This window comes from Archocentrus centrarchus, chromosome 21, assembly GCF_007364275.1.
Source record: "Archocentrus centrarchus isolate MPI-CPG fArcCen1 chromosome 21, fArcCen1, whole genome shotgun sequence".
NCBI lineage: Eukaryota > Metazoa > Chordata > Actinopteri > Cichliformes > Cichlidae > Archocentrus > Archocentrus centrarchus.
Window position 1 is genome coordinate 14,021,152 of NC_044366.1, and position 25,052 is coordinate 14,046,203.

General features: G+C 39.7%; 1 protein-coding gene across 1 annotated transcript in view; it reads right to left on the reverse strand.

Moving 5' to 3' along the window:
• The window catches only part of erbb4b (erb-b2 receptor tyrosine kinase 4b), a 311,401-nt gene extending 286,968 nt beyond the window's left edge, over window positions 1–24,433 (reverse strand). Inside the window, exon 1 of the mRNA XM_030758147.1 lies at window positions 24,355–24,433. Within this exon, the coding sequence (XP_030614007.1) occupies window positions 24,355–24,433 (79 nt within the window). The remainder of the gene's footprint in view (window positions 1–24,354) is intronic.
• Between the last annotated feature and the right edge of the window lie 619 nt (window positions 24,434–25,052).

A 25,052-nucleotide genomic window follows, 5' to 3' on the forward strand; every position in this document is an offset into this window, starting at 1 on the left:
CGGAGGTTAGTTTCAGCTTAATGTTCCTGTTTGGGAAATCACAAATAACAGTTGCTTAGTTAACTTGAGATTTGTAATTTGGGGAAAAGTGGTTTAAGGGCTGCCCTGGAAAAGGAAATATGTCTTTGATTGTAAGACTTACAAAAAACAGTTAACTTGCACAACAAGTTGAGGATTTTCACCATTGCCATCTTGTTGTGAAACCAGACAAGATAAGCCACTTGAATTACATGACAAGATTTGGGGTTGTTACTAAAAAAACAAAAAAGCAAACAAACAAAAACCCTCTATATTACACATTACTCTCTACTTTTTAAAAGATAATGCATTGCTTTCCTTATTTACACCAAATAGAGGGTAATTCATCACCCCACCAGTACTATTGCTTGTGTAATTGTAGTTAACAGTACAAGGCCAAACTTTTCATATGCCCACATTTCTGCACAAATTCCTATCCTAATAAGTAAGACATACAAATGCCCTTTCCTTTAGTAGATTATTTAAGTATGGTGAACAAGTTGGTGAAAGTTAAATGGCAGTTGGTAAAAACAAAAAAAGAGCACTAGTGATAGTAATTCTGCTGTTGGAGTGAGTATGAGTATAAATGTACAATCGTACAAGCCTCTTCATCACTACTTTTGTTACAGTCACATGAAAGAGAAAGTTTTCATAGCACTCTATGCATTCCACTGAAAAACTAAGTACACCCTTACTGCATCCTTGGGAATTAAGAGGTTTGAGCAGCAGCCAGGTACTGCTAATCAAATATACTTGATTAATTGATCAACAGCAAGTATGTCCCTAGATACATGGCCCTATATCTGGTCTGGTGCATGTTGACACAATGCCTTGGAGGAACAACATCAGCAATGATCTCACAGAAACAACTGTTGCTGCCAATCAATCTTGGAAGGTTTAGAAGGTCATTTACAAGCAATTTGAAGTCCATCATTCTACAATAAGATAGATTATACACAAGTGGAAAACATTCAAGATAGTTGCCAATCTTCCCAGGAGTGAATGTCCCAGAAAACCCACCTGAAGGTCACATTGTGCAATGCTCAAAGAAATTACAAAAAATCCCAAGAGCTACATCTCCAAGTCCATGGTTAGTATGTTAAAGTTCATGACAGCACAATTAGAAAAAGACTGAGCAAGTACAGCTTGTTTAGAAGGGTTTGCCAGGAGAAAGCCTCTCCCTCTGAAAAGAACATGGCAGCATGGCTTAGGTAAAGTACCAAAGTACAAAAGCCATCTGTATGACAGGTAAAGCCTGGCTGAAATTGGGTCATGCAGCAGGACAATGAATACAAGCATACAAGCAAATCTACAACAGAATGGCTGAAAAAGAAGAGAATCAAGGGGATGCATTGGGCCAGATGAAGTCCAGCTGTGGCAAGACCTCAAGAGAGCTGTGAATAAACAAATGCCCAGAAACCTCAATGAACTGCAGTGTTTGAACATTGTAAAGAAAAATGGGCCAAAATTCCTTCCACATCAATGTACAAGACTTATAAAGCCATAGAGAAAATGATTACTTTAAGTTACTGCTGCTAATAAGGTGGTTCTACAAGCTACTCAGCCATGGGTTGGACTTAGTTTTTCACAGGACTGCATAAAGCCCTGTGAAAACATTCTTTTTCACATGACTGCACCTGCTGAAAATCAAGCCTTGCCTGCTTGGTTGGGGTCAGCATACACTCCACCTATACATCACTCTGATGATGGAGGCCTCTTGCTGCTAGCTTTGTGTTAGCATTATAGACTCAGTATAAAAGAGGAAAGCATGTTGCTTTCAAAGTTGCTTTTAGCGCTTTGATGTTGTGGTTGTAGCAGCAATTGGTTGCTGTTTGAGGAGTGAGCACAATTTTCTCTTTACTGTCAAACTGTTGTACTTTCATGCAATAAATAAATCCCCAAAAGAATGTGTTTCTATTTTTGTTCTATCTCCTGCATAAAGTGAGGGCATATAGTAATTGTTGTGAAATTAAAAAGGGAGACTGGGTCATTTCTTCCCAAAATAAGTTAAAATAGTGATCTGGGATCTTACCCAGCAGTGTGAATCGTGGTCAAAAGTCAGGTTATGTGAGAGTCAGCCTCCCACAGTCTGTTGATAGTCTCCTTTTACTTCCAGATGTTTATTGCAGTATGTGGAGTTTTCATCTGTGCATGTGACATCAGTGTCAGACTTTTAAAAGCAGACTGGGAGCAATTAAAAAAAAAAAAAAAAGACTTCATCCTCTTTGGTGCTTCTCTATCTGCTAACATTGTAGACAGCTGCCTAGTTTGACTTTTCCAAAAAAGTGTGACAGTGTGAAGGCAAACCCCATGATACATCCCATCTTCACAAGTTGCTATAATTTATATACCCTTCAGCTGCAGTTAGTCAAGCATTACAAGACCTAATGGTGTGAGAAAAGATGTATTAGATGTTTGTTATGTCTATTATTAAGCTCAAGAATGGCATAAAATATTGTATTATTGTTCAGTATAGATGCAGTGAGGGCAAGTGCCCCAGTGACACATACCCTGCCCGATGTGCATTTTGTACACAGCCAGGGCTTAAATTGAGCACTAACTCCCTCCTTGTAATTCTGATGGCGATCACAAACTTGTTCCATTAGTCATTCAGAACAAAAGTGCCATTTCTCTAAATTATCCACCAAGTGGTAAATTACACTAAATATAATTTGGAAAGCTATTTAAATATGTAGAAATTGAGTGTACTGTATACCAGTTAAGGCTGAAACTGAAGAATTCTTTCTGTTGCTGCTTCACACTGAAGTGATTCAATTAAAAAGAATGGAAGTGGTTCAAGTAACAAATTTACGTTTTCTCTGCAGTCCAAACCAAGCCAGAGCAGCTCCACCGATCACCTCTGTTCAAACTAGTTATGAAACCACCTGCACCCAACAGCCTTCAACTATTAAGTGTGATGACCAAATTATTTTTGAAGGAGTAAAATACTGAGGCGGATTGAAGACAGAAAATGGGAAGATAATAGGATTAAAATAAAAATGAAATAAAATTCTGCAGGCATTTTGAGTATAGAAGTGTAGCTGGCACTGTTCCATTACCCATTACTTGGCACAGGTGTCTTCACTCAGTAAAAACATGTTCTCACTTTGCACTGTCTTCACTTCATATTGGAATTTTTATTTATTTATTTATGTTGCCAAAACAGGTAAACTTACTATGAGAGCAGTTCAGGGAAGACACAACAAAACAGACCACAAAAAAAAAAAAAATCTGATTCTGAAATGCATTTTCTTATTTTAAAAATTACAGAAAGAAAAAAACATCTACAGTGAAAGTAAAACAGGACCTACTGAGCAATGTTCAGTACAAGAATTTAATTGGATGTCAGTAGGAAGTCAGTCAGTTTTATGTCTTTCCATTTGCTAAAGAAAACAGAGACATCCAAAGAGAAATACTGAGGGACTTAACAGCACTTTTGTGTTATATAAACAATGATCAGACCCCGGCGGTGGCGTGGACAAAATATGATTAGCTGTGCTGGCAGTTCAAAGGCACAGCACAAATTGTAGTTACTCTATGCACGCATATCTGTACATTCACAGCTGTGTTTTTAAAGATAACCACCGTATTCAACATGTTCTGCAAAAAAAATACTATTTATTCACTGTAATGAGCAGATATTAAAGCGCAAATGAGAAAGTAAAAAAATAACAGACACAAGAAGAAAACAGAGAACTATTAATGATAAAGATAGAATAAAGCGAAAAAAAAGACATTAAAGCTATAAAAGGTAGTATTTTTTTTAAAGAAATGTCATTAGCAACTTTCTTTATGTCCAGAGAGTGTCTAATTTATGAAACAATTGCATTGACACCCCCCACCCCCACCCCTCCCCACCAAAGCATGTATGCCAGTCACATTGTCCAGTTAATTATTCAACTAGGAAAATATATTTATTTTTAAATTGGGATTATGTGTTAACAACATGAAACAGCTTGGACCCAGCTTGACAGCTCCAAGAAAAAGAAAAGCTTTGAGGTTTCTGTGCTTTTTGAACTTCCAGGTGAATAAATAAATGTAAATAAATGTGGGACATTTGAATGAATCTCCTTACATTGCTGCCAAACTACAGTTTAGTTAAATTCCTTCCAAGTGGATATCTGACAGTCACTGCTGAAGAAGATAAATGAGATCTGTCTGTTTTGACAGAACATTTTGGCAGCCCTCAGTGAGCATCCCATCCTGTTATCCTCTCTGTCTCTTCCTCTGGATTTTACACCCCCCCCCCCTTCCTGTTCCTCACACACTTCGAGCAGCAGAGTGGATGATGCTGCTGCTGCTAGTAGCGGTGACATTTACAAAACAGCTGCTTTCCTCCTACTTTCCTCACCCTGCACCCATTACAGTGATTACCAGTACTGTCAATCACAGGTCCCCTTCCACCTCTCAATCTCACCGTTCCACCCTGGTGCTGATACACCGATCCAGGTTTTCACTGACATGGAGGGGAATGGAGGGCGATGGTGGCAGGAACAGGAAGCTTTTCTACATCTCAACAGGAAAGAAAAGCAGCAAGAGAGAAGACAAACTGCTACTGCTACTCTCTGTTGGTGTTCTTCTGGGCAACACATAGTTGCACAGAACTGGTGATTTATGTTGACAGGGACTGTCTATTAAATTAAACAACCAAAAGTAACCGTACAGAACAACTGACCGTGAGAGAAGATCCTACACATCACGATTATTTCACATTTTTGAGACCATCACCTGTGGTCTGTACTCATCATTTGCTCATCAGTCAAGTTGCTCACATGGTAGTAAATTACTTTACTAAAGCATAGGTTTAATTTACTTTTTCTTAGTATTTCTGTGTTGTGCGACTTTCTGCTTCAGCTCTGCTGTATTTTGGATGCAAATATTGTACACTGGACTCCCAAATTAAAAGTTTTAATTACTTATTAGTTTGCTGATAAATTGCATTATTATAAATCAAGCTACTCAGCAACATGTAAGTAATTAAGATCAACAGCTGCAGTGATCCAATAACATAATGTATGCAATTTTGAAAAGTGCAGCTCCACATAGTGAGTACATTTACTTTAGGTACTTCAAATGTATTAACTGTTTAGCTACTTAAGCAGGATAGTAAGTCAAAATACTTTTTTTTTTACTTTGCAAAACAATTTTCCAGCACAGAATTATGTTTAAACTCTTGTGCAGCACCACTTTTCATGTAATAAATCTATAACAGAACACAGGGCTGCGCATAATCACAGCCCCTCCTGCTTTGTTCTTGGTCCCACTTATGGCACCCAATTATTTAAAAAAAAATTTTAAAAACCCTGGAAATGCCCCTGCAGCAAAGTGATGAGCTTATTCCTCACATCTGCAATATATTAGCAGTTCCTTAAAGAACAGGTGCCACTGAAGTGAAATGAAGTCAGCAGAGGTCTCAGCACATCACACTGTCTTCTGTTTAATTTTACTTTTTGTCTTACGAGTAAAGCTGAACATAACGTCAGGCCCAACCGTGCTGTCTGCAAAACAAATTTTTGCGTGTTTGTGTACATCACATTTCAAACATGCTCAAACCATGCTCTCTCTTAAAGCATCTGTTCCAGTACATCATTAACCCATGTCACTGGACCAAAGACGAAAAAGCAGTGACTGGGACCGGTAAAATAAAGGACCATCCAAAAACCTTTGATCTTTTGTTGTGCTTATGCCATTAGTGTGGGGAGCAACACACACACGCACACACACACACACACACACACACACACACACACACACACACACACACACACACACACACACACCACTGGCTCACTGCCAAGACTTTGTTAGATCTAGCTAACGAGGAAGGCTCAGGTAGTCCTAATAGAATCTTTCCTGCTCTTATCTGTATTGACTTCAAACAGTGAGGAATGAATGGAAAACAATCTGGGTCTGACTTTGAGGGTGAGGCTGAAGAATACTTATGGGTTTGTGCTTTTCTACAGGGTGGGCTACCAAGCTCCTACTACACAGTGCAGATCAAAGTTAATTCCCCTCTTAATTAAGCTAAAATTGGATGAGAGCAGGCAGGGACTTGCTTTTGTTTTCTGTTCTGCCAGTAAATAATATGAGCTCTATATCTGAATACGTGTTTGTGAATGATTTCTTGTATCTCTACCTATAACTAGAGGTATTAGTGCATCGTACTGAAATGTATGAATCAATATCCTTGTGTTTGTGTGTGAGAACTAGTTGTTCCCTCTCTCCTTCTCTCCTGATGGCCAATCTGTCTGCATGTGGCCCAGTGTAAGCACAGTGGTGCTCTGTAATGAGACTCCTTCTGCCACTCTCTGTTTCATGGCCGTGTCCATGTGTTGTGATGCTAATGAGCCCTTGCTACCACAAACACCCCCCTTAATTGTCCTCTTTGATCTACTGCTAATTCTGCTAATTAGGAGCCCAACTTTCAAAGTTAAACGTTTTGTTTCCACCTCCAAGTGCGCCTCTTCTTGTGTGGATGTGCATGCGCAAGTCAATAAAAAAAAAAAAAAATCAATACAACTGCATAAAGAGAAAGAAGTTTGGGAATTATCAACTCCCCACCCATCAGTCCCTCTCTGAACATGGCCAGGGTTATGTTGGGTGAGTTCTATTGCAGTTCATGTGAAAGTAACACATTCACCTGTCATGTGAAATTCATTATATTAGCTGCATTATTGGCATACAACCAAATGTGCACACAAAATACATCAGCAGGCAGATCCTGCATCACGCTCCAGAAAGAGACAACGGCATGAAATCGTGTTCTGCGCAGATTATTCCAGATGTCTCATTTTGCATTGGTTTGCAGAAATACACATGCAGTTGCACAAATAGATTATTGTACTGTATGAGCAATTTCAGCTCGGAGATGGCAGCAAACACTTACTACTGACATAATCAAACGGATACATCCAGCAAGGCATCGTCTTTGCCCACCAATTTGTTGGCTCTGCAGTCTTACACAAATATGCAATAAGCTCTGCAAACCATCCAAAACAGAGCAATTACACTTTCAGAAATCAGATAAAGCATTTAGCTTAAGTTAAAAAAAAAAAGTTCTCAGGTTCTCTAACCCAGTGAGAATCAGTTGTTTTTAACAGTTTCCTCAATTTTATTTAGCAATCTATCAGAATTATTTATTTATTTATTTTTTGTATTCTTAAAGTCTGATAGTATTGCTACAGGTAGCCCACACAAATAAATAAAAAGCACACCTTGCCTACAGAGGCCTAGAAGGTGTGCTATCTATCAATATATATATATATATATATATATATATATATATATATATATATATATAACTGAGCATGTCACTGGCGCAGCATACCCTCAAAAACAGTCAAATCATCTCCAGGCTAATGTCAAGAGTCAGTACATTTACAAACACAATAGTCACCTAGACTGGCATGTGACAAAATCCTTTAAGAAGAACACTTAGTTGAAAAGACCACAGAGACATTAAAATACATTTAGTATCACTCAATTTAAAAGGTTCACACTTAATTAAAAAAGAGTGTATCCTGAAGAAGGCAAGTTGCCCTAAAGTGCATTCAAAGTGACAAAGAGACCTGGCTGTATTCACTTGCTGTGAGTAATCAATATTAATCACTGGATGGAAAAAAAAAAAACAAGCTGGAGATAGAATGAGGCCTTCCTCAACCCACTATAAACAGCCCGTGGTCACTTTTCATCCCTGTCAAACTGAACTGTGAGCGGCTAAAGCAAAATGAGCAATTAATAGTGTTGTCAAACCAGTGAAAGAATTTGCCATGTACTTCTTCAGCATATCGATTGCATATTAGATTCAACATTTCTTTTTTCTTAAAAAGTAATTAAAAATGGTTATAATTAAAGAAAGAAAGAGAGATTATTATTAGAGATATCGTTCCAATTTTGACAATGCTAATAACATGAAGAGGAGAGGAAAGAAGGCAGGAGCCTGACAGACCACAGCCAGGGGATCCCATGCCAATCGGAGCATGGCCTTTTAGCCAAGCACTCTGTCAGAGATGCCAGTTTGACGGACGATGCCCGCCCAAGTGACATTTCTCCAGGGTAGAAAAGAGGGGACAACACCAATTGTTAAAGAGAAAGAAGGGGAAAAGCACAGAAAAGCACCTATAAGCATAAAAGGGTGAAGGTAAGATGCTTATTTTGGAGTCAATTTTGTGTTATTTCCCAGGTGAGAAGTGCACCAAAATGCCATACTCATGTAGAAGTACCACAATTTTGCTTAAAATTGTCTTGAGAGGTAGATGTGTGCAAAACTCTACCAGCTGGTTTCCCAGTCATGGATTAAGCATGGTCCTAGACTAAAAGGAAAAGGTCGATGAAGACCAAAATAGGAAAAAGTATTTAGTCCAGGATTAGACATAATCCCTGTACGGGAAATTGGGCCTACTTGTTTGAGCGCACTCAGGTACAAAAATGCACTCACACGCATACATTTTTTTAGAAACATAAAACCTCAGTTTGTTCCATATGGAGGTGTCATAAAATATAGTTTAAGGGAATATAGCACAACTGCATTTTCAGTCAGGATGCTATAAATGTTAATAAAAGGATTTTCAAACAATTTATCATTTTTAACAACATATATCAAATATTCTTTCTGAATTTCAAACCCACAACAGATTTCAGAGAAGTTTGGACAACATGTTTGTAGTTGTAGACTGTCAAACATTTTCTTCCTCAAAATCATGATCCTAACAGAAAACTGAAGAAATTGTGTAATGTATTAAATGAAAGCCTGGTGGAATTTCTTAAAGCTAATTAGGTCAGTGGGCAACAAGTCAGGAAAAAAAAAATGACTTCTTTATTTTTTTTATTACTTAATCAACTAATTATTTATTTAGATTGAAATGTTAAGGTGTCCACCTTTAATTCTATCTATGTGTGTAACTGGCCTGCAATCTAGAGCTGTCGCACACTGAAAACATTTGGCACGCTATGAAACAAAGAGTGAACGAGCAGGTTAAATCATTTATCAAGCAAAACGATAAAACAGCTTGCTATCAAAACTAAAGCGCTGCCAAAATAAGAGCAATAAACTGTCACAGCTTTTGGAAAACAGCTTGTTGTTATCAAATTCAAAACAACCATGCAATAACTTTCTTTTCCATGCAAAATTAATCAGCTTTAAGGTTTTCTAATTATTATCAAACCGTTGCATTTTGTTTTCGTATTCTGCTAATCCTTTTGGAAATAGGGTTCTAGTTCAGTGATACTAAGGTTTTAACTGTACAGTACGAGGAGAGGACATTTGGCGCACATCATATTTTGAGCTCTCATTCATCCATTACAGGCTTTTGTGTCGTTTCTGGCAACATGGCTGAATTCACTTCATCATACCTGCAAGGTTGTAAAACAAACAAGAGAGGAGATCAGAGGTGAGCGGAGGGGAAGGCAGCGCTTGTCTGTTGGCTCGTAGCTCATTAGCATCACACCCATTAGCGTCCTGCCAGCTTCACTGCCCCATCTCCTTCATTCAATCCTCTGAGAAAGACTGGCTGTCAATGTAGAGAGGAGGCCAGCATGCCCCACAGAACAAATACCCCCACTGCCAATTTTTGCTCAGTCTTTATTTATCCGTGTGCTGGCCGAGTCTGAAGAATAAAGGACAGGTTAACAGACAGACGAGGGAAGTGTTTTGGCAAGATGCACTGCACTGTTGTGGATTGTAAACATCTTTTGTTTAAACATGGTTTTCTTGATGAAGCAGTTTAGAATGATTTGTTAGACTGATACACCTATTCATTCAAATTACAATCTCATATTTAGTGTCCTCTTGTTACTTTTCTGCACATTCTGATTGTGTCAAATTACCAAAAGCAAAACCACTGGTTTGTGATTACTTATAATAGCCACATTTACCGCTGTCAAATATTGATGCTGAAACAGCGGGAATGAGAAGTAGTGAAGGTAGTAATGGAGCCAGTATATAATCACCAGACACTGTTTTTTTCTTTCTTTTTTTTTTTTTAAAGTACACCTGTTTAACTGCTTGTTAATGCAAATAGCTAATCTGTCAATCACATAGCAGCAACTCTGTGTATTTAGGAATGTAGACGTGGTCAAGACAATCTGCTGATGTTCAAACCAAGCATCAAAATGGGGGAGATATGTAATTGTTTAAGTGACTTTGGCTATTGCATGGTTGTTGGTGCCAGACGGGCTGGTCTGAATTTTGAAGAAACAGCTGATGTACTGGGATTTTCCCACACAGTTATCTCTAGGGGTTTACAGAGAACGGTCCAAAAAGGAGAAAATAACCAGTGAGTGGCAGCTCTCTGGGTAAAGATGCCCCATTGATACCAGAAGTCATAGATGAATAGCCAGACTGCTTCAAGCCAAAGAGTAACTCAAATAACTGCTCACTACAACCAAGGTATGCAGAAGAGTGTCTTTGAATGCAGTTTAACCTTGAAACAGAGGGGCGTGGAGGAGGAGGAGGAGTTGAGAATAGGAAACTGAGGCTACAGGCTCACCAAAATAGATCGGAAGATTGGAAAAACATTGCCTGATCTAATGAGTCTCAATTTCTGCTACCACATTTGAATGTTAGGGTCAGAATTTGGAGTAAACAACATGAAAGTATGGATCCATCCCACCTTATATCAACAGTTGAGGCTTGTGGAAGTGGTATAATAGTATGGAGGATATTTTCTTGGCTCATTTAGGGCCCCACCAATTGAGCATCATTCTCCACAGTCCACACCTCCACAGTCAACAGATCTCAATCTAATAGAGGACCTTTGGGATGTGGTGAAATGGAACATCCACGTCACAGTTGTGCAGCCAACAAATCTGCAGCAATTGCGTGATGATATCATGTCAATACAAACCAAAATCTCAGAGGAATGCTTCCAGCACCTTGTTGAATCTGTGCCATGAAGAATTAAGACAATTCTGAAGGCGAAAGAGGGTCCAACCCAGTACTAGAAAGATGTACCCAAAAAATTGACATAGTGAGTGTAGTGGTGCAGGAGGTACATATATTTAAAGATGTTAAGAAAAGTAGAAGAACAAAGTCTGGTACTTCTTTTAGGTGTTTGTTATTACTTTCAGATGGGCCTAACAACAAGAGCTCTGTGCTTGCTCTCATTGTACATTCTGTATAATGACAATAAAGGCATTATTTTCTATTACAGTAAGTAATTTAGGGAAATTCTCAGGCAAATGCTTGGTGGAAAATCTGAGAAATACTAAGGATGCCCTGGTCCTCTCAAACTGTCTAAGTCTTGGGGTCAAAACATTAATCACCTGTGTGTTATGTGGGCATAATACAAATATAGTGTGGTACTGTGTTTAGACATGTACATGTGTCATCTAGTGTGCAAACTTTTTTTTTCTGGTGAATTATGACCTGGAAAAGTCATGATTTTGCCTTGAATTCAAAGTATAAAAGACAGCCTACTCTTCACTCTACACTTCCCTGTTAGTATGTTAAGAGTTTAGTTATTGTTTCCACAGCAGAAGGTGATGCCAAGGAAATAAAGGTAAGAAACAGGCATTGGCATGGAAGACTGAGATCTTTTGGTTGGCTACAGTCTCCTGTTTTCCTCCAGGAGGCGGACAACATCTCTTACACCAAATTACTATCAAGAACAAACAGACCAATACCTGTGACAAATATGCTACATAGACTATATATTTACATGCTGCAATCAAGTGGAGCCGATGCAGATGGAGATAACCACAGACTATTTTAGTAGTTTTGAAAATGTAAAATTAGTGCAGTCTAAATAGTTTTCACTGGGTACTGAAACAAATCAGACTGGTAGTTGGACTGTTAAAAATGAGTAACTGTGATGCACAAGCAAGACGTTGTATTGCATTATGTGATTAAAACTCTAACGTCTCTGCTAAAAACACATTTAGGCACAACCTACCTCACTCTAACTTCATCTTTAAACATCTGGCCCCTGTTCGGATAGTTCGGATAGTGTGTGTGTGTGTGTGTGTGTGTGTGTGTGTGTGTGTGTGTGTGTGTGTGTGTGTGTGTGTGTGTGTGTGTGTGTGTGTGTGTGTGTGTGTGTGTGTATTTTGGTTGGCATAAGGCAGAAAGTCAGGCCAGTCTGTCAGGCCCCCGAGGGCCCTCGTTGTTTGAGTCTCCATTAGGCTGATGAGGTTTGGCAGCTGAAGTTGCAGGAGTTTGTGCTGAGCTTCAACCCTCCTTGTGGCTAGGCCTAATTAAACCTAGACCTCAGTCCTAATTTAAAGATAATTAGCTGCAGGGATTAGCTACCACCACCACAGGCTGAGATGAGTCTTGTGTAAAATATGTAATAATGCTTGCTAAATGTTTTTCAGTGTTTTTTTTAGTGACAGACCAGTTGAATGAAAGGCACTTACCATATGTAATTTGGCGGATGGTTTTACCCAAAGCGGTTTACAGTAACATGGCTGCCTACAAGTTTCCACACTAGAAAGCTCTGGTAAATATTGTGTCACTCTGAAACATAATGGATTATTACATTATGCTGAGATTCAGTAAAGCAAGCAAGAATTTGTGTGTTTGTGATATACAAAGAAACCAGCTGGCAAGGTCTCATTTTTGTAGGTGCTGCACAATAAACTGTCTGACCCTTGGGATCGGCCCTATGTTTTCCCATTAAGCTATACTGACAGCTTGACATTTCCCAGGGTAGAGGGCTCTGATTCAGGTATGTTTTATTCATCCTATTGACTTCACATTGCTGCCAAACCAAACAGAGAGCAAAAGCCTGAAGTGTGGTAGGCGGCAGTGAGAAGGAGAGCAGAAGATACCTGTTGTTGTGTTTACTGCTCAGATAGCCAGGCAGTCTGAGACTCAGAGACATCTGGGTGACACATACACAATACACTCATCACCATGCAGACAGAGATTGGGAGATATTGCAAACACTGAGTGGATGAAACTGCCTATTTACTGAGAAGACTTGTGGCAGACAGGTATGGTGAAAATGTGGGATTATATTCCTAAAGGTCTTTGCCTGCAGAAATGTACATAAAACTAAACTTAGATATATTTGACTTGTTAACTTCTTGCCATTCTGGTTGTTTATCACCATTAAATTGTAATTTTTTGGGGGGGTCTTTTTTATGTGGGCGTTCCTAGTCACCAGACTGTGTGAAACTCAAAAGTCACTTTCAAATTTTGTTTGTGTTTGTTAAATTGTTATAGCAAAATACTTAATAATGTATAAGTTTAATTATCTTATAAATGACAGCATAGTTCATCACATGAAACATGGTGTTATTAATTGGAATTACATTCATTTTGTCAGTATTTATCATGAATTATAAAACGACAATTTACTCAGTACAGCACACTTGCACATAATGTTTGTAGAATTTAACTGTGTTGCTTATTCAAAATTCTGCTTTCTGGAATACAGTCCATTGGGAAGTCGGCCAGACCAAAGTGGATCTTCTTGGATTGCCTGCACTGTGAAGCACCTGTCGTTTAAGCTGACTGACACCTGAAGATGGGCTTATACCTCCTTGCATCGCAGGTATTAAGCATTAATGCTGGGTTCCTCAAATATGTTTGCCTGTTTTTTCTTTCCTTCTTTTTTTCTTTTTGCCAGTCAATAAATAAAATATATCTGCATACAATATATTTTTTTTTCTTTTAGCTATAAGAATGACAAATTATTTAACAGGGTAGTTTTGCTCACAGCACAAATTTTACCTGAAAAATCAGCAGGGGCCCTGGAACCAGCTTTAGTTAATTAATCCAACTGGTGTTGCTGTATGTTTAATATATTGTCTGGGGTCTTAAGAGTGCATTTTGGTTGCTTAATAAGTCTGACAGATGGCTGGGATATCACCAGTGATGCAAAATGATTTCAGCAGTGCAAACCATCCATAGTTACTGGATTCTTTTGACTTTTTGGTTACAAAATGTAATCTTTATTGTAAATTCATTATCTTTAGAAGTTTATAGTTTGTGAGAATGTCCTATTAGGCTTCCGTATAACCATCTTCTAGTTCTTCTGGAATCTTTCCTGAAAAATGCCAAGACTTTACTACAATAAAATGTGAGAATTTGACCTTCTATTCCCCCAAGATCAGTTCTGTATTTACAAACATAAGAAATTAAAGATATTCCATGAATTTGGAATTTGGGGAATAAAACAAAATCTAAAGTTTGTTAGTTCTGACTTTTTCTTTTGAATACATTTAGCAAATCACTGCTCTTGTAAACACATGGGACCATTTTTGGATTGATTTTGCCTGGCTCTGTGCAGACAAGTGCTTTCCTCATCTCCAGGCATGTCACGTGGGACTGGGAGCTGGGGGCAATGGCGGGAGCCTCCTCTAAAACAAAGCACTTGGGGCAGGGAGACACTGTGGGCCCTGTTCTCCCTTTTGCCAGCTTCATGTCAAGTGGGTGTTAGCTTGGTGGGAGACCAGGACCCCCCTGGAGGGTAAAGCACCACACAGCCTGCCTCCAATTGAGCAAAGAGACACCCAGGGCGTATTGAAGATGCACTTATGATCAGACATTGCCTATTTCTATTGAAATAAACACAATAAAGACAGCACATTTTCAAGTAAGAAGAGGATTTGAGGCTGAAGATGAGGAATATCAATAGATCTGAATATGTGAATCATATGGTCTTTTAGGTAGAGGCTTAGAAAAATCAAGAATCTTAGGTATTTTTAAACGTTTCTGAGAAAAAAAATCTACATGTATCCAGTGATAAGAGGACTGATAAACTAATTACATTTTGTGCTTATATTGAGTTACAGTCATATCATTCCATGTTATTTGAACCATGTTGGAAAAGCCACAAGGTGACTAAGAACAGATGCACCGTGAAAAAGCTTACTCACCCTAGTAACCGTGGCAAGGCATTGTGGTCAACAGTGTCGAGTACTCTCCTTTCTTTGTCTTCTGCTTTCTCTGTCTGCCTCTCCCCAGCATCTGGCTAAGTCTCACCAGTGTCCTTGCTGATGCCCTCAGGTGAACCGGGCCATGTCAAACCCAAATACATCAATCACTCGGTGCCAGCCGTGGGGAAAGAGAAGGGATGGATTGGCAGAAATGTAGGGGTGAAAGCAAAGAAGAACGAAGGGGTGGTTAAGGTAATGTAGAGCCACTAGTCAACCCTCTTTCTCCTTGTTTTTTCCTCTCTTCCATCCTCCCCGTCTCCTTCCCCCTGCAGCAACTCTTACAGACTTTGGAGTCAGCTGTCACATCACAAGAGGCACTTCCAACTGATTCTTATCAAGAGGTTCATGGACCTAAACACATGTTGGAGAAAACAGAACAGTGGAGAGGAGAGCAAAAGAAGCAAAAGCACAGTCAAGGCCAGAAGAGAAAGCATTAGTAAAGGAAAGAAGAAAAAAGAGCAGTGCAAGAAGGGAGATGAGCAATGAAAGCAGGTCGAGGAGAAGGAAATAAGATAGCAAAAGAACAGAAGCACAAAAAAAAAAAAAAAAAAAGAGGTGACAAAGCTACTGGAGAGACTATCAGCAGGTGTGTGTGTGTGTGTGTGTGTGTGTGTGTGTGTGTGTGTCCTACAGAATGAAGTGCCCGCGTCAGAGCCCTGGCTCCCCCCCTGGGCAGTTTCTGATTAATTGTCCGTCCAGCTCCTGTGATAGCGACTACTTTAACCAAGACTCCCAAGACACTCACCCATGTCCCATCCTCCACTGAAAGACACCTCTACTTCTGTGTACCCAGCTTCCTGGCTGACCTTCTCTGACTAAAATTAGGATTTTTTTGTTTTTTTATTCCAATACCTCTATTATTTTTGGTTTTTTTCTGCCTCTTTTTTGGCTGCTACAAATAATCTTACATCAGCACCCCATTCACCTTGCCATCAGGGGATAATGTCTCTCTGTGGGAGAGGGGTTTTGGAACAAAGGCAGGGGGAGCTGAAAACCGCATGATATGCTGTGTGTTCCCCCCTGTGTGTTTACACATGCTCTGGTGACTGGCTGAGATAAAGCATTCCTGTCTCAGGTAAACAGTCTAGCACAGCAGGGTAAAATGGCAGGGTTGACTTTGGACCTGCCTTGCACTTAGTCAGCGCCTCTTGATATAAAGTACCATCTCACCCACCCATATCGTCACACACATCCTTTTAATCACACAACTGCACACACATAATTTCCAGGAGTGTACATTTTCATTATCGTTCAAATTTAACAATTACAAATTCAAATCTGCTATTCAACTCTATGAACAATAGCTGTCAGCATTGTGCCTTTATTTTCCTCCCTCTTCTCCAGACTGCATAACCATAGCTTCTAACCTGATGGCTATATAGCCAGCCCCCAAAAGCAGCCAAGGTCAATTGCCTTTCCTGCTCCTCTCATCTTGTGCTTTATGTACCTTCACATCCAGGGGAAAAGAGCTGCACTATTTCTGCTTTGCTGCAAGGTGACTGCTGCTTCATACGAGCGACAGCCGCAGAACCCAGGAAAGCCAAGAGTACCAATCATTTTAAGATCTTCTTATTTAGAAAGTAAATTTATAAAGTTGTATTCATATAAAAATGAAGCAAAAGAAAAAGATCTCATAGGTCAAGGCTTTGAGCTGCTAGTAGATGCCAATCTTGTTTAAAATTCTAAAAAAAAATCTTAATTAACAGCAGGGTTAATTCTTTAGCTACACATGAATCTACCTTCAACTGATATTATGGTGCATAAATAACCATTACGAGAGCCGATCAATACCTTCAACTCAATAATTACTCCACCAAGCAGCGACATTCCAGCATTTTTTGGTTCACGCTCTGTGTAAATCAGCATTCCTCTACACACTCCCAAAGCCATTTTTATGAACTCAGGTGGTCTTTTAATGTTAGCAGAGTAACCCCAGCAGTCAGCTGTGTAAAGGGTAATATGTCAAAACATTTGTCCACAAGTGCAACGGTATTCAGAGAATATAAACATGAAAAAGATTAAGGTAAATACATTGTCTGACATGCTGGGAATTTAGATGATGAGACTGAAGGCTGAAAAAGCCTCTTATCCCCGATGATGAATTGGTAATGAAAACTGAACTCTATTTATTTATTTTTTTTTTTTTTTTCACTTTTCACGTGCTTTGTACTTCATTATCTCTGTTTCTGCCTGTTTGACTTTGTGGTTCATTCTTTAGTGCAGTCATTGTTTTTCCTCATCTACATGATGAATAATAACTATTTGCCTAATATTCAGACAGAGACTTTGAGCGGAAACTCCTCAGCCACAGTCTATGTTGTGTGTGTTGTACTCAGCTTTGCATTTTTTTTTTCTGGTATTCAATAGTATGATCATTATTAATCCTGATGGTGTTGGATTATCTGTGGTATTATTTTTTACTCATCGCATTTTTTCCCTGACATCTGCGTAGTAAACTGCGGATATTTTACAATAGGATTTCCATTTGTTGTGTAAGTGATAGCGTGTTTGGTGCAACCATTTTTCATCCTTGCATAGATAAACTGTTTGCCGGTGAAGTCTGAATATCTCTCTTTCTTTCTCTCTCTCTCGTTCCCAGATGTCTCCTTACAGCTGCCATGAGTGACTGCAAACTCATTTATTACAGGTCACAAACACCAAGTGCTTCATTTAAAAGGACACCCCCACCACTAGCACCACCAACCCCCAACTCTCCGCACAAGTGAAAAATTGACCTGCAAGAATAGCATGCAGGGCACACCATTCCATTAACACCAAATGGAAGCCTGCAGGATTCAAAATGTGGGAGCGAGGTTCGAGGGGGTGGGCTGCAAAACAGAAAAACATGAGAAATAGTTTAGCGACGTATTTCAATCTGCTGCAGCTACCACAGTTAATGAGTACCGAGCACATAAAGTGCAGGGCACTGGTGCTACATCCCCTAAGGCACAAGAAGTGCAAAATCAAACATATGTATTGTGTTGTGGGCTTTTGGTGCGATAAAGGTTGGTAACTCTGACTACAAGTGTGCTGGCGGAGTCATTAAGAGCATAGTTTGTTTAACTTTACCTATTGCAAAAAAGTCTTAACCAACATACAGCGTCCCATGCCTGCTCCATATTTATTCAAGCACACAAATCACCAAATCAAGATTTTGTGTGAAGCATGTGTTCTGCCGGCCATATCCGATATCACTCAGAGCCGTCTGTAATTACATTGTACATGCAGATTAGCCATGAATATTTTAGAAGGGGATTACTAAAAGAGGAAAGAGACAGAGACATACAGAGTCGAGAGAAATCAGCCTTTTAACACACACACCCACATGCAGAACTGCATGAAAAGCTCGTTTGAAGGTGGAGCTAGTCTTTCATGCCCAAGTTGTCAGCCTATTATCATCCTTTCATATGTTTGCCACCATTATTAACTGTGAGCAGGAATAGAAAAATAACACAAAAAGTGAGAATAAAACACATCACTCCAGCGTGTCAGGCTGTCTCTTCAGAGTGGAGAAAAACGCATGGCAGACCAAGTCTTATCGTCGGACTCTCATTCTAAAATGTGGCAGTAATGAGTGTGTCTTAACAAAGATTAGCCATAATTTCCATTGTCATTTTAAGGCTCCCACATTATGTGGAGGCTTACAAAGCCACAGATGAAGGCAGAGGGTGGGCGGAGGAAGACGAACAAGCAGACACTGGAGCAGAGAGAGAGTCTCTGGAGCTTGGTTAGTCTGTCAGTCACCCTCTATCCCTTCAACCATGCATCCACATGCACACTGACAGACACAGTCATCACACACACACAGACACACACAAACACAGTGTATGTACGTTTCCCACACCCTTTGTCACCACATTTTGAAACCCTCAAGATGCGGTTGTCAAAAGGGTCGGCGCCTGACAGCCTCCTGCAGCCCTCCAGGAGGATGCAGAGGACAGACAGGCTTATTGTTAGAAGAGTAGCAGCAACAACAAAGCGGATCAAAAGTCTTACGAACTGACAGACATACATGGTGCGTTCAGACTCCCAACATCTACATTGTTTAGTGAACGCAGGACCGAGGCTTTCAGGGGCCTGGAACTTGCACATTTGCCTTGTACATCAGAGTGATGGCCCAGGGTGAAGGCAGTATGTGTGTAAGTGTGGGGGAGTTAGTCTTGTAGTGTGCGCACCAATCTGCTATGCACATTGGCACCGGTCTTCACTGGCAACTTTATGTGTATCCAATTAAAAATAATAGTATGTTAAAAATAAATATTGTATATGTATATTACCATAACCAAATTTCAGAATATTAAAAAAAAAAATAATGAAGCAGTTATCTGCAAGAAAATGTGACTGACAGCAGAACAGAAATAAGTAACTATAAACCAGTAAAGTAACCAGTTTTCTCCTTTAGGTAACTGAAGATCAACTTAGAATAAAGATCTGGGCCTGATATTCTTACTTAGTTTACACTGGCCAAAAAAAAAGGACTCAAATCTATTTTTCCTATTTATATTTACCCTGATAGCAGATATGAACCTTGCAGCAATAGTGATACAGAGTGAGTCTGTTCAAAGATTTTTTTTTTGGACTGACATGTCTACACTGTGTCTGTCACTGTACCTTTTCTTGGAGTGTTGTGTATGCTGATCTTATTACAGAACACTAAAAACGTCTGAATGGCAGCAAAAGCACTGCAGGGTGTTGTTTTGGTTTTTTCCTCTCAGCATGTTTTTTTCTTTTGGTGGCCCTAAAAGCATATTTGCCATCATAATGAAGGTGCATCTGATTGATTTCCCTTAACTAAAATTCAGTCCCCCTGCCTGTCTAACCTAGCTAGAGTATATTGTCAAGCAGGACCTCACTCATATTTGTGTATACGAGTACTTGCTGCACTACCTTGTTAATGAAGGACTTTGGTTGCTGTGTATTCAGCACTCAGGGCCGTGTTACACAGAGGCTATCAGCATTTCTATTTGCATGTCTTTCTTTCACTCCCTTCCCTTTCATTCTCTCTCCAACAAACGCAAAAACTCAAAGCTTGCTCAATTTACAGAGAGAAAAAAGAGAAATCATAAAAGCAAAGAACCACAGATGGAAGGAATGATAAACAGGAAACAAGCATTCTGTTTTCAATAGTTAAGACTTCTTATCAAATCTAAAGTAACCTAATAGCTTGTAAGTCATGCTTCAAACATAGAATTTGCATTTTAAATGCACGTGCAATAAACAGCTGGCCAGATTAAAGATGTATATCCATGGGTGATGGCTTCCAATCTAATTATTACATAATTCACTAAAAAGGACAGTTAATAGCCAAGCTGACAATGATATATGTCAAAACACGTGTACGTATCGTGCATTTGTAACGGCAGGTGATAAATGAGGGCGCATGGTTTGCAAAGGTCACAGAGGATATGAGCCAATCATTTCTGCTGCTGCAGATATGAGCCTGACTGGTCATAAGCCCATCAAAAAGCCAGAACTGGGAAACAATAGGTCTAGCTGTGTGTTCAGAAATAAAAATAAAATAAATCTCTTTTTTTTAATGCACTGCATTTGGAAGTAAACAATAGTAAAAAGTTACAAGACATTCTGGTAGTAACTAAATTATATTCTTTAATAATAGTCTGTAATCAGTAGGCCACTACACATAAATCTTGATGATTTCCTGCAGTCCAGCTCTGCAAACACTCTAGATTACACAAACAGAAGCTTTTGAGTCTTTAAAGTCTGTTTTTAATTTTTTATAGTTAAAGGGGAAACAGTGACTTGCCGGAAAGATTAATCTAAAATCCTACATCTATGTGCATCTAGCAGTCTTTTTCTCCTAAAGATTCTAAAATAGCTTGTTTTCTGAGTAATTTCATAAAGTCAGATGATAGTGGCAGTAACTGAATTTTCTTTATAGTAGAAAAATGGGTTTATATTGCTCCCCATATTTCACTCTGGCCAATACAGAAAGGACAAGAGCACAAATGTTTATGTTCTATTTTTTCCCCCCAGCAAATGGAAGTGGATCACTGCCTAATCAAAGACTGCCATTCTTCTAATAAAAAGCCTGGTGGTGGTGGTAAATGGTCAAAGCTCCTTTAACGGGTGGCAGCAGATATGACTGTAAGCGAGGTCTGTGCCAAAGCAAGGCTACATTGAAAGTTCAGTATCACACCATTCGTTCCCTGTGCTTGATACTGAGCAAAAAGGAAAAATACACAATGAGGAGAAGTTTACAAGAAGTGTCGATGTCTGTTATAAAAGGTACTAAAACTGCTTAAAAGGGATAAAATATGTCTTCCTTTTCTAGCAGGTTCCCTGTTGGTGTCTCCCTCAACTTACTGTAAATATTTAAATATACTATGACCACACAGTCAGTGTACAAATGGGACAGCACTGTTAATTTCGAGCCAATGAACAGTGTGTGCCACTATAATTTAAACGTTGTAGTTGCATTTTGTTCATGAAATTAGAAAAGAACACACTGCTCAAAGCTGTAGAACAGGCACATTTAAGGATGTAGTTCATCTACGCTGCAGTGATTACACTGTGAAAATGCTGCACACATGGGCACTTGCGTTCAACAGATGATTTGAATGCACTCCTGCGCACAAAATATATGAATATTCATAAACACAAATGGAGTTTTGGAATCTGGCCATATGGTTCAGAATCGCAAGCTGTATGAATTTCCAAACTCCTCCAGATTTAGTGTAAAGCTGCAGTCCAGTGAAGGGAAGAGTGTATAGTGGACTCACATGGGGCAGATTCAGCATATTGCAGACATGAAGCCTGCTGTCATGTAAAAGTCTGTAAGTCCAGTTTAGCCGAGGATTTATTTTTTTTTTAAATTATGTTGTTTATCAGTAAACAGGGGGGGGGGGGGGGTCCCATGAAAGTGAAGAAAAGTTGACAGAAAATATAACATTTTGGACATAAAATTTTAAAGCAAAAGATACGATGACGTATTTTATGTTTTTTCCCCTTAATTTCTTATGCCAGCTTTCAACGAGGAACCTCATGAAAAAAAAAAGAAAAAAAAAAGAAATTGTGAGCATGTACGAGTGTACATTTCCTTATTTGTATATTACACATCATGACTCACGCGAACTCCTGGCATCACACCAAAACGGCATAGCACGCAAGCACTTTTTTTTTTTTTTTTTTTTATGTGTTATGTTATTTTCACTTCCAAATAGATTTACACGATTTGGAGCTTCGCTGGGGTATGGTCCAAGCTTGTCTAGGCTGAAAGGAAATTATGACTCTGAGCTTGGATTCTCCCGTTTGCGACTCCCTTACTGAAACACAGGTGCGTCAGATAGCCCAGACAGAAATATAGTTTTTATTTTCTGATATGATTAAAAGAGATTTACGTTTAATTTAACTTCCTAATAGCTCGGACGCACGCTACAAAACAAACTCCACCTGGAATAAACTGATGTTATCGAAATTAAGTCCACTAAAATAAATGGACAACAATATTTGTTGGAACAACAACTTTTAATAAAATTATTTTGTGTGTAACACACGTGGTCGGATGAGTGTAAAGCAAAAGGTGGATGCATCCTCCCTGCCTTGTCTTCTAAACTGCATAAAACATTTTAATTCAATCACCCTCTGTTCGTTGTAAGGCTCTAATAGACGAGGATTTATTAAAACAGGTTACGGTATTAGACCTGTCTTGATCTGTGCGTATTACAGATGAAATTTAACGCAGTATAGTGCTAAAAATAACATTTTTTTTTTCGTGAGATACGCGGTGCCTAAAGAACTTACATTGTTGGAAACGTTTTGCACAGCAAGAGCCATACATCGCATTTGCATATGTGCAATAAACAAACAAACAAACAAACAAAAAATGAACACGAGAAAAATGCAATCATTGTCGAAGAACGGAGACAAGTGCAGTTATGTCAGGCGAAATTGCAGAATAACAAGTTTGAACGGTAAAATAAATAAATATGTACGATTTTTTACTTTGAGCCTATTTGTGGTGCTGTGTGCCTTAACTCGCATAAACATGACTTTAATATACGCGGTGAAATAGTTCAACAGACAGGAAGCGGAAAAAGCAGCTGTGTGTGAATTAAGATGTAGACATGCTGTGTCAGTGCAGCCGATACTTGGATTTAGTCTAATCTTAGTCGTATTCCTGCTTAAATGTGATTATGCATGGTGATGATGGTGGTTGATGAGGTGGTATTGCTTTTGTCTAACTCGTCTCTCTCTCTCTCTCACACACACACACACACACACACACACACACACACACACACACACACACACACACACACACACCGCAGAGCGAGAGAGAGAGGAGAGAGAGAGATGAGAGAGAGAGAGAGAGAGAGAGAGACGCGAGGAGAGAGGAGAGAGAGAGACGAGAGAGAGAGAGAGGCGCACAGACGTCGCGGAGTGCACCTATACCTCCCTGTGCGTAAAGAGCGCCCCTGCACTCTACAAGCAGTACTGCCACTGTCAGTGTGAAAGTCCCGTGCGCTGCAACGCTGATCGTCAATGTGGTTCCACGGGATCCATGAGGTCATTTACTATAAATAAGGAATAATCTAATTTGGCTGCAAGCCGCTTGTTTGAACCAGATTACAGAATTCGCGTACACGTTCACCACTGTTATCACGTTTGCACAGGTGAGAGAGCTACACTGATCACCGCAAACAAGAAGCCAAAAAACAGCAGTAGACTCTTCCCATACGAGTCACAGCAAGACTCGCGGCTTAAAGTACTCGTTTATATTCTGTGTTCTGAACCAACGGGTGTCTACTTGCGGAGCGTCACGCTGTTAAATACAACCCAATGTCCTGCCAATCGAATTAATTAAAACAGTAACCATGGGGCTGCGTCTTATTATCATGATGACAGTTGTTTTTATTAGGATTAATTAGTCATAAGGGGAAGAAAGAGCAGAGATTAAAGCAACTTTTGAAATAGTTATGCGTTAGACAGCCTGCCTATCCACAGGAGGGGAAACAAGAGCACAGTAGCCTGTTGTAAACCAAGGCTATTACTCCTCTGTGTTTGTCTAGCTATGTCCTGAGGACACGTGTGATGAACAACAAATGCTCTCATTTCTCTCCAAATTCAACAGTGCCGCTCTGCGCAAGAAGACGGAGCAAGTCACTCGCTTGGATCCTTTCGGCTTCTCAGCTGTACTGCTACAACCTGCCATCTGCTCAGACCAGCACCTGTGTTTCTGTGTAACTGTGATCTTTACGTCATCTCATTGGCTGTTGTTTAAGACGTTTCTCCAACGTTAGAATTCAGGGCTTGTGGTAAACAGTACGTGCGGGTTGGAGCTGTCAAGCTCCAATAGCCATATGCGCAACAAAGAACAACCAGTGACAGAAAAGTATGCTCAGTGGGTAGTTGTGCTGCGCTCAGCGCGCACTAACCAGCTCCGCGGACACACAGTTCTGCGCACTGGGGAACGTAGGGTTGGCATTCACTCACCTGATTGTGAAAAGCTGAACCCAAACAAGAGGCAAGTCAGAAGAAAGCCGAAGCAACACTGGGCAGTCGTTGGTTTCATTGTTGTGCTTAGCAAGTATCCCCTTTAAATTCACATGTCCAGCAGCGTATCCCTCCCTGAAACAGCCAGAAAGGATGGATCGTTTGCGTTTGACGCCTCTTAAGCGTACGACTTTGGGGACTTTTGTTGCTTTTAAGTAAGTTTGCAGTTTGCTCCGAGTGTCCTTTTCCTGTCCTCTCTGTGCCTTCGGGCTTAAAATTATGGTTTACTTGACAAGCAGAAATAGTCGAATAATAGTTTTCCTACGCACGCTCTGAAAAGCTTGTCTAAACCAGTGTAAAGCAGTACTCATGGCATTACTCCCCGACTTGGATACAGTATGCAGCTGCAGACTCGCATTGTTCAGACACACACCTCCATAGTCCCCGAACTCCTCCCCACTCTCTGTGATTGGCCACAGGTACCGGACGATCATTCTAACCCCACCAGCTACGACTTAATACGCGATGCCATTGGTTACCACAAGATGCCAAAGCCTCATGAATTTGTGCGTCGGCTCTGTTGCACCTGTCACACCGAACACAGCAGTGATAAATTCTGCCGAAGGATTTATAGGTGTACTGAGTAAAAGAGAGCTGAAATACCACTTACCACTGGTGGATTCCCATATGCTTTGAAA